At 38.2% G+C, this 10,649-nt stretch overlaps 1 protein-coding gene across 1 annotated transcript in view; it reads right to left on the reverse strand.

Moving 5' to 3' along the window:
• Positions 1 to 213: 213 nt before the first annotated feature.
• LOC104407142 (gephyrin) overlaps positions 214 to 10,649 on the reverse strand; it is a 131,602-nt gene continuing 121,166 nt past the window's right edge. The window contains exons 9-11 of the mRNA XM_010016333.1: positions 9,895 to 9,987; positions 6,009 to 6,064; positions 214 to 390 (exon numbers count right to left, since the gene is read on the reverse strand). Coding sequence (XP_010014635.1) covers positions 214 to 390; positions 6,009 to 6,064; positions 9,895 to 9,987 — 326 coding nt within the window. The remainder of the gene's footprint in view (positions 391 to 6,008; positions 6,065 to 9,894; positions 9,988 to 10,649) is intronic.

Raw genomic sequence — 10,649 nt, forward strand, 5'->3', positions numbered from 1 at the left:
CAGGAGGCATGTGACTTTCACTCAAATCATGCTCCCAAATACTTTGGTGTCAGCATTCGACAACTGTGATGAAAAACAATGTCAAGACAGGTAGGTCTGTGGTACTGTTACCACAGCCTGAAAAAGTGAGTAGAATTGCCACTAGGAACTGATGTGAAATTCCTCAGATTTCTGAGAAGAGCTTTTCTGCAGGACTGTATTTACAGGATTGTATCATGAGCCATTTTCCATTGCACACAAACGTAAAATGATTTTTAACTTGTGACTCACATCATCTGATTCCCTGATGAGCTCTGTATCTTCTACTTGCACCACTGCATCAGCACCACATGGAATTGGAGCACCAGTTGTAACGCGCATTACTTGACCAGGCATCACAGTCTGAGTTGGCTGAAAAATAAAAAAACCCCAAAAATCTCAAACCATTTGAACTTTATGAAAGTAATCTGAAAGACTAAAGTTCTTATTTCTGGTGTGGTTTTCAATATACTGCTAGTCATATCAACAGGTATAAACTTTAATGTATTTAAAGATCATTAGGTCATTCAGATCTGACTTCTTTTATATTTTCAGGTATTAGGTGGCTTCACATTTTCCCCCTTTCTATCACAAGAACAACTTTCATAAGCAGCAATATACTGGTACTCTGGTTGGCTCAGAAAAAAAACTGGCTCAGAAATATAACAGATGGTGACCTTCTAGAAACCTACACGAGCAAAAACCAAGTAGTTCTCCGTACATAAATATTTTGCAGAGTACTCTGGTCCTCAGGGTTGAAATTTCTTTGCTTTAGTTTGGTTGTATTCTCATTCTGTTTTACCAGCACACTTGTAAAACCCCAGCAGCTCATAAGTAATGTAACCAGCTGGTTCATTTTGGAGCAGATTTCCTCATACTGAGAGACAGTTCAACACCATGAAAATAATGAATTAAGCCAACATCTTTCTCAAAAACTTCTTCCATTGTATTGCCCCACACGATAATGACACCAATGTATTGCAGGTGTTCTGGAGCCTGCCCCTGTTCCAGTGCAGTCTGGACCAATCCATGGCAGATGGTAGGGCTGTGTTTCCGCCCCTGGGGCAGTCGGTTCCAAGTGTACTGGACACCCCTCCAAGTAAAAGCGAACTGTGGCCTGCACTTTGCTGCCAAAGGGATTGAGAAAAATGCATTGGCAATATCAATGGTGGCATACCACCTGGCTGCCTTTGCCTCCAGTTCATACTGAAGTTCTAGCATGTCTGGTACAGCAGCACTCAATGGTGGTGTGACTTCATTCAGGCCACGATAGTCTACTTGTTAGTCTCCACACTCCATTCGACTTTTGCACTGGCCATATGGGGCTATTAAAGGGTGAGTGGGTCCTGCTGATCACTCCTTGGATCTCCAGTCTATGGATCAGCTTATGGATGGGAATCAGAGAGTTTCTATTGGTGTGATATTGCCGTCGGCGCACTGCTGCAGTTGTGATTGGCACTTGTTGTTCAGCAAGTCCACAACAGAAGGATCCTCTGAGAGACCAGGCAAGGTAGACAGCTATCTTTGTAAGGGTGACTTTAGCAAAGCCAAAAATTGATAATATTCTAAAATTATGTAAAGTCACAGTACATTACAAAGTTTCAGCAGAAGTAATACAAAGAATAGAAAAAATATCAGAACATTGTAAGACAAATGACATGGTTTTAATAAAATTCTCACCAGGCAGCATATTTTAATACACATTTTTCAAAATCCAGAGTAAAATTTGGCCATATTTGATCATAAGAACTTAAGAAATAAATACATATAAGAAAATCTTTCTAAAAAAGAAGCTGGTATGGTGATTGAGATTTCATTGCTGGAATATGAATGCTTGCTCCCTGCAGTACTTTAGTAAGCTCAACTTGTTTAGGCATTACTGCTACTAGTGAACATGTGCTACATGCAGATCTACAAAGCTGTGATCAGACCAACATATTCTGTACATGTCACACGTATAATTCATGTGCAGATTGACTCTATATTCCATATGCAGCACTGGAGTTTGTCCAGGACTTCTCAAACTGCAACTAGCACATATCTGATAGCAACCCACGGACCTGCAGTACTGCCTGCAGTCATTTACTCCATGACTTGTGACAGGAGGCTGTTAGACATTTGCAAATTCTAGACCAGTGACCAACATTTCGGCTACACAAAGCTGTGATTGCCTTTCCCCTTCTTCTACTCCATTTTAGCACTGTCATAACATCTGAATTAGGAGTATTACTTTGAAATGTGTGTATTTCAAAAGCTGCTGACTGGGACGAAAGCCCCAGGGTAAGGAGCCCCAGGAAGAGATTAGAAATAGCTTGTATCTGGTTTACCATAGTATCACAGTAACCTATGTATCCCAAGAAAGAACTGAGCCTTGAGCTGATTGAATCTTGACCCTTTTCTGTGGGTAACAGAAATGTAACATCCTTTGGGAAGAACATAAATAAAATCCTAACTAAAAAAACCCAAATAATTCACATTTGACAAATGTCACTGTCACTGTGCTTTTAGGGCAAGATTCATTTTACCTAAAGTATGCATCTAAACCAGATGACACTAAAATAAGACTTTTTTAAAAAATGGTACTTCTCACCACAGACAATGTAAGGAGCTGTGGATGAGCAGCTGAAATACTGCCAATAACTGAAGATATTTAAAGGTGAAAATAAGATAATCTTGTCTAGTGTGTTATTTTGATTTTTATGGAAAAAAATAATTGCAAAAGGGAAATCTTATGCCTTGGATTATGGGAGCTCTTTCGCTTATTGTTGTAGGTACAGTCTACAGGTACATTATAAAAAGGTAAAATTGTTTTGGACTTACTGATGACTTTAGTGACAATTTTCAGCATATGTTGTATAAAAATATTCTCCCATTTAAAATGCATTTTTTGGGCCTCAAGAACCACAAGAAATACAAAATGTCGACAATTCTGCCAGAAATCAGTGCCTATGGTGATAAAATGTGCAGTAACTACTCATGCTCTTGGAGTTTATTACTAGATGAGTTAATTTTTTTGAGATGTAATGATGTGAAACATTTAAACAAATTTATGATACAGTAAGAACTGCTTTTAGAATTGGTTGTGTTGCTCATATATTTAATTTCCTTTTTTTTTCCTTTGAGAATTTGATCAGATTAACTTTATGAACAAAAGTCAACCATCAGATTTGTGTGTGAATCTCCAGAGCTGTGTTCTTTTGTGCTAGAGACTATGAAGATAAATAAATGATTGCTTCTCAGAAAGCATATTAATGTATAACAATTTCACAGAAGCTCTTTTAAAGGCCTCTGAGGTCTCATGCTTACCTGGAATAGGGATTTTATTGGATTCTGTCTCTTGCCTTCATCACTTATAATCTATTTAATCTCAGTCACTGAACAAAAACCAGACATAATCTACGGAGCACAGCCCCCATCTGACATTTTCTCTCGCACATATCACACCTCTCCTGTGTGATTTCCACTGACCCATGCTCCTTTCTTTAAATAGACCAAAGTTAATAGGAGGCCTGTTTCCATCCTATATTACATCTGATTAGTCACAGTGGCCCTTACAAACATCTTTAGAAAGTCTTCCACGAAATGCTAAACTCCAGCTACATACATCTTTAGGAAGACAACCACTGCTCCCTGTGGTTGAGTTTTTCACACAGAGGCCATGTGGATGGCTCATGAGTAGTACTCTCAAATGTGCCCTAGCCTCTCCAAAGCAGGACAGTGTCTGAAAGGTTTCCTCAATACAAAATAAAAAGTGGTTGTTAACATAAACACAGCCACCTGGAAATGGAAATCAGAAAATAATACACAATTTACAAACTGATAGAGAAATGTGCAACTTGCCTATACGACCTCTCTGCAATTCTCAGTCCCATTTTCTTCCTCTCTATTATGTAGCATTTACATAACCTTTTGCCCTACAGGAGGAGCCAAATCTAAACCCATTTTGAACTCCCTGCTGTGAATCATTCTGTTAATTGGTCTGTAATATAAAAAGCAGAATGTTGCTGCTGAGAGTGACTGAAGGGTGAAATGAGACTGAGGAGCCTTCCAAGGCTATAAATAATTTCTTGGGAAGGAGATGAACCTGAAGTTGTGTTGGCTCAAGAAAAAAACGACCAATTATTCAGAGGTCAACAGCCTCATTTTTCTAACTTGCCGATGGTATTTTCAGAATTATTCTCTCTCTGCAAGCCTCCTCCCACCCAGTTTTTGTTCCTTGCCAGAGAGGCTTCCTATTCCCAGTAATCTGGGAGGACAGACTGTCCCTGTAGAGAACCATTTGTGAACTCCTGAATTTTGAAGGAGGGAAGCAACATCCCATTTGCCCTTTTATCCTCTGTACAAACCTGCTGTCCGCTGTACAAACCGGCTGAACTCATTAGGATTTGAAACCTTTAAGTCTGTGCGCAGTCTTCCCCATTAGACACAGCTTCAACAGCCCTGTTTTTTAGCACCGCTGTGCTGTTATATTTTCTAACTAGCAAAATGATAATATTGATGACAGCTGAATAATGATAGGAGTGGTAATTCAGCAGGTTACTCTGTTGGTTCTTGCTATTTTATAGTGACTATGAAGGGAGTTGTAGAAATAGTCATCAGCCTTTTGGATTCCAGACTAATGCTTAGAAATGCAGACAGAAGGGCTAAAAATCCAAGGCACGTAAAAACCTGTGAAATTCATTAGTTTACTTTTTTTAGCATTTAAAGTAATTTTACGTATTTTGTGTAACATATTAATTAATCTATGTTCACATGAATATCAGTATTGAGAAGATGTCTATTATACCAAAGTATAATTCATAATGATGGATGGGAACTACAGCAAGAATAATTTTCACAGTTCTGTGTATCTATCATGATTAGCCAAAATAAATATCTAATACACAGTTAGAGACAGTTCAACTCCATTTTTTAAAAAATTGAATAATCCTGTAACTTTTAATACTTCTAAAACCTGAAACAACTTTTAAAATACATCTATTTTACTTGGAGTTTTTTGTTTAATAGTCAAAATAGCCACACTATAAAATCCTCATTAAAACTGACCGATTCTTCGTTTTTTCCTGTTATTTTTTCCCTTTCTCCATCATTTCATATACAATATACAGAATTATAAGCTGGGACTTGAAATAGCTGGAGAAATATTTTGGACTAACTCATGCTCTCCTGAACAGAAGATAGCATGTATAATTAAATTGACAGAGTAATAAAAGTGGCTGAACATAACTGATACTTTTTTTTTGCTATTACCCCAGTATTAATACAGCAATTTAATGAAATGTACTCTTGAGTTTGAAAGCAAATCACAAATTGTGTCTATTCATGAATATTTATATAGCACAGCAGGTCATGAATGGATGCTGCTCCAACTTGCTCTTAAACTCAATCCATGAATGTGCTAAGGTGCACAAACGCTCTTAATTTAACAAGCAAAATACCACAGCAATATCACAAACCTGGCTCCTGACTGGCTTCCAAAAGTTTGTTCTGATAATTATCTTTTTTTACAGGCTTCATACAGAATTCTTACACTTTCTTTTGTAGGGATCAGTGTGAAGTATGTGAGCATCTTCTGGAAACAGTTATTGGGATGATGCCCCTTTAAAAATCTGTCAGCAATAGGGTTTAAATAATGCTTTTCTCTGTGTATGAATTGTAATGTCACTAGAAACCTTATGTCCTCTAACATTGCACTAGGGCAAAAAATTACTGTATACACTCCAATCAGACATGCCAGCACAATGCTTGGAAGTATTTTGGGATATCCTTGTTAGTTCCTTATGTAATCGTACTACCTCCCTTTCTGAAATTATGTCCCAAGGCACATAGCAGGAGAGTAGGTACAGCTGTGTCCTACTTCATGCCACCTCCAAGAATACTGAGTTATTGGAGCACTAGCAAGGCTTGTAAAAACTACTACGCAGTATATTATGAAAAAAAAGTGCATTAAAAAAAAAAACAAAAAGAAAAAAAGAAGAAATTGTGCTCACCTGCTCACCAGCCTGGGATTCCCCTATGATGAATCGATCTCCTGGGCCATCAGCAGCTGTTAAGATGAACAATACAAATGGTAAAGGCTGAACCAAACAAACAATGGCATTAGAAATTAAGAGCAGGAGAACCAAAGAATGATCTAAGACTCAGTTCTTCAGTGTCAGCATTGGCAAGCAATTCACATTTTAGGTCCTTTTAAGTTGTGCTTATTCTTTTGAAAATTACATGTTCTATAATACTTTTAAGTGAACATAAGGGATCAAGTAACAGCTGATTAGGAGGTGTTACATTAATAACAAATAATTAAGAGAGCTCATGAGATTATTTTTGTAAACATGGCCACCATGAACAAATCTTTTTCTTTGTGAAACTAACACAGAGATATCACATATTTTGTAAATACTGATATTTCTAGATTCTATCTCTGCCTTTGGAGGAAAATGTGGACAAATGCAATGGTTACAGACTGCGTAGATGACCTTACAGGCTTCGCATTTTCTGAAAAGCAATAGGGCTTAAGACAGTGCAACTTGGACTGCCACATTAGAAGTCTTGAGTTGTGCTTCTTTTTGTAATGTTAGGAGTTAGCACCGAACTAGTTACCTTACACCTTTCACTGAAGCCATTCTGAAAATTAAAAGTCAGAGATGATTGATTTAACAAACTGAAAGTCTCCAGGACTTCTAATTTAGCCAAATCTGTACTTTCACAGGAACAACAAACGCACCATTATTAAAAAAGTTCAAGCTTCTGCCTGCCTCGAAGCTCTTTTGGCAAGTTGCACTAGTGGTATTACACGCCTTTTACTGTGGTGTAAAGCATGTATGGAGCACAAGCAACTTCCCTGTCCAAGGACAGCAGGCATGCTGCCAAGAGTGTTCAGACAAACCGGGTTCATATGATCATATTTCAATATGTCTTCTTATTAATTTTAAATCTGAAACTGTCAAAAGTTGGTTTTCCAGAGATGAAGTCTAACCAGTGACAAACTTTACCTTAGTATCTTCTAGTTTATTTCAAAAGCCCTTAATATACAGTCAGATAACCATATCATACTGAGAAGAATTTCTTTCAGGAACCATAGAATAGTTAGGGTTGGAAAGGACCTTAAGATCATCTAGTTCCAATCCTCCTGACATGGGCAGAGACCCCTCACACTAGACTATGTCACCCAAGGCCCTGTCCAACCTGCCAGGGATAAAGCATTCAAAACTTCCTTGGGCAATCTGTTCCAGTGCCTCACCACCCCCATGGTAAAGAACTTCTTCCTCATATCTAACCTAAACTTCCTTTGTCTAAGTCTGAATCTATTATCCCTTATCCTGTTGCTACAGTTGCTGGTGAAAAGTCCCTCCCCAACATGCTTGTAGGCCCCCTTCAGACACTGGAAGGCTGCTATGAGGTCTCCACGCAGCCTTCTTTTCTCCAGGCTGAACAGCCCCAACTTTCTCAGCCTGTCTTCATACAGGAGGTGCTCCATCATCCTTGTGGCCCTCCTCTCGACTTGCTCCAACAGCTCCATGTCCTTCTTATGTTGAGGACACCAGAACTGCCCATTCAGTCTACATAACAATTTATCACATTCGTACTCATACATCAACTGCAACTCTGCAGATGAGGATCTCTGGTACTTAGTCAAGTTTTAACTTAAATTTAAAACCCTGCAAAACAGCCTAATCCATGAGCTTTAGAACAAACCCTAAAACAAAAAAAGTGGAGAAGGACTCTTCAACCACTTGTCCTTGAATAATGCATATAATGCTACTGAATACAGTTGTCAGACCTTCCCTGAAAAAAATACCCTGGGATGATCCAGCAAAAGAAGAGAAAAAAGTTCCCTAACAGCTGAATTATTTTAGGCCTGGTAAAATGCTACTGAATTAGATTTTATTCCCTGATTAATAATGATATGGAGAAAAAGTTTATAGGTGGTGAGCAACTGATATATCTTGTAAGAAGTGGAACAGGTTTTGGCAGACAGTTTTATGTGACTGAAAGCTAAGCCTTCATTTTTTTTGTCAAAAATATCCATTAATGTAGTCAATATTATCTCTGTCTACAAGCTTTGTTTCTCATATCTTGAGATAACAGCTTTAATAGAATAGAATAGAATAGAACAGAACAGAACAGAGCAGAGTATTTCAGTTGGAAGAGACCTACAGTCACCATTTAGTTCAACTGCCTGACCAATTCAAGGCTGACCAAAAGTTAAAGCAAATTAAGGGCATTGTCCAAATGCATCTTAAACACTGACAGGCTTGAGGCATTGACCACTTCTCTAGGAAGCCTATTCCAGTGTTTGATCACCCTCTCAGTAAAGAAATGCTTCCTAATGTCCAGTCTAAACCTCCCCTTGCACAGCTTTGAACCATTCCTACACGTGCCACCACTGGATCCCAGGGAGAAGAGATCAGCACTTCCCTCTCCAGTTCCCTTCTTCAGGAATATGTAGAAAGCAATGAGGTCACCCCTCAGTCTCCTTTCCTCCAAGCTAGACAAACCCAAAGTCCTTAGCCGCTCCTCAAAGGACATGCCTTCCAGCTCTTTCACCAGCTTTGGTGTCTTCCTCTGGATGCATTCAAGTACCTTACTGTTACTCTATTTGAATCCACCACCAAAATTAGGGTCTTCTGTGCTGGTTCTGACAGAAGTTGTTGAAGATGGCAATCGTGATCACTCTGCTTATTCTGTCTATTTACTGAGATTGTACTTGTGCTTTCCCTTACTTTGTAGCAATCATTGCCAGATAGCATTTACCTGATCCCAAAGCCTTTGTCAGTCAGCATTCTACTCAGAGCTTCCTCTCTTAGCTTTTCTTAGCTTTTTATTACCTGAATTTTTTTCTGGCTACATCTGCTCCCTTGCTGCTATTACTGGTCACTTTGGTCTGCCTGTCTCTCACACACAGAGATAACAGACAGCTGGAGTCAAAGTCATCTTGTTGACCTGGATTTTTATTTTGATATCAAATCCATAGGGAATCTATTGGATTACATCCATTGCCTGGGTTTGCAGACAGTCTATTTCATGGACAGTTGTCTTCCACTGTTTCAGCAGCCAGTAATAAAAAAGGTATTTTAATGTCCCTAGAAGAAAGTTTGCCATCGTGTTCAAATTTAAACACGGTATTATGATGATTCAACCCCTACCACAATGAAATCACTAATGGTATAATGTTCAATCATGTATATATTAATTCTCCTCCATAAATATCTGAGGTGAATATCGTTAGTCTTACTTTACAAAGGGAATAACTGATGCACAGAGAAGCAAGTTATTCAAAATCATGCAGCTTCTAGTGGCAAAGCGAGAATGGATTCAGGTCTCCTGGGAAACCACTCACTGCTTGCTCCATAAAGTCACACTACTAATTTTATTTATATACAGGAACTGCAATATTTTTAAAGTAAAAATGACTTCTTCTTTTGAGGTGCCTCCATAAGAATACAGTATTTTTGAAAATCCTCTAATTCAATCACACAATAATTCATAAATAGAAAGCTGGACCTCTGCCCGTTCAACTGTAAGAAATTCCTGATCAAATCAAAACCAGATGAAGAGAAGAAGAATCTGTCATCCAGAAACAGATGTTCTGTTACTCCACTGAATTCTTTATATTTCCAAGAACCTCACTGTAAACACAGGTGCAAGTCCATGAGCACACGTTGATATACATTTATGCACGTACATATATATACACTTAACAGATCTGAATTCAACTTTATGGTCTTCCTTCAAGACAGTTGCCTTGTACATAATGAGCAATGATCTGAATAAAATGTCAACCAAAATAACCATTGTTGGATCCAAAACAGGTGAACTAGCACGTTCTAAAGTGGTTTTACAGACACTATACTGCATGCTTACAAAGCGAGAGTTTACCTCTGACAGCGTAGCCATCTTTTACTGATGCTGGAAATGGCGGTAGATTATCTTTTGCATATACATCTTGTGCAAGGACCCGGCCCATCCCATCTAGAAAAGAGAAATAAAGAGAAAAGAACACGCTCCATATCATTATGGCTAGAGAAAGGGAAAAGAGACCCATGAACAGCAGTGAGCTCTGATCGATGAAATGTATGTCTACGGGACATGAATAGATCTCTTGGGGTTTTGATTTCTGCCTCTACATAAATGAAAAAAGACTGGACTCTGAAAGTACCGATGGAAGATTTCTTCAGTAAGTCTGTGTTCCTGGCTACGGTGAAACTGTTGACAGTAGGTCTGAATGCCAAGTATCCACACCCAGAGGTAACAGCTCTGATATAGGATCAGACGGAAAAAACAAGTATTTGTTTCATCAAGACAAGTTTTTCTCCTGAAATCTCTTAAAAATACAAACCTTCTTGTATTTAAAAAAAAAAGTTAGTGTTTTTTTAAAAACCTTTAAAAATAACATTTCAAAAGTTAATCTTGTCTGCAAAAGGTGAGAGGTGATAGATTGAGCCCAGAGGACTCAATATAAACAGTAATGATGGATAAGTTTCCATAAATTGACAAAGAAGTTTCACAATACATTAGCTTTGCCCAATTGCTGGCAGCATTTCTGCTTAATGGAGGGCGAGTGCATTTAAGTGTGAGGATTATTTATGTAAATTTACACTATTACAGTTCTAAGTATTTTAACATACTCTTTC

The sequence above is a fragment of the Nestor notabilis genome, unplaced genomic scaffold, assembly GCF_000696875.1.
Source record: "Nestor notabilis isolate BGI_N333 unplaced genomic scaffold, ASM69687v1 scaffold7566, whole genome shotgun sequence".
Lineage (NCBI taxonomy): Eukaryota > Metazoa > Chordata > Aves > Psittaciformes > Psittacidae > Nestor > Nestor notabilis.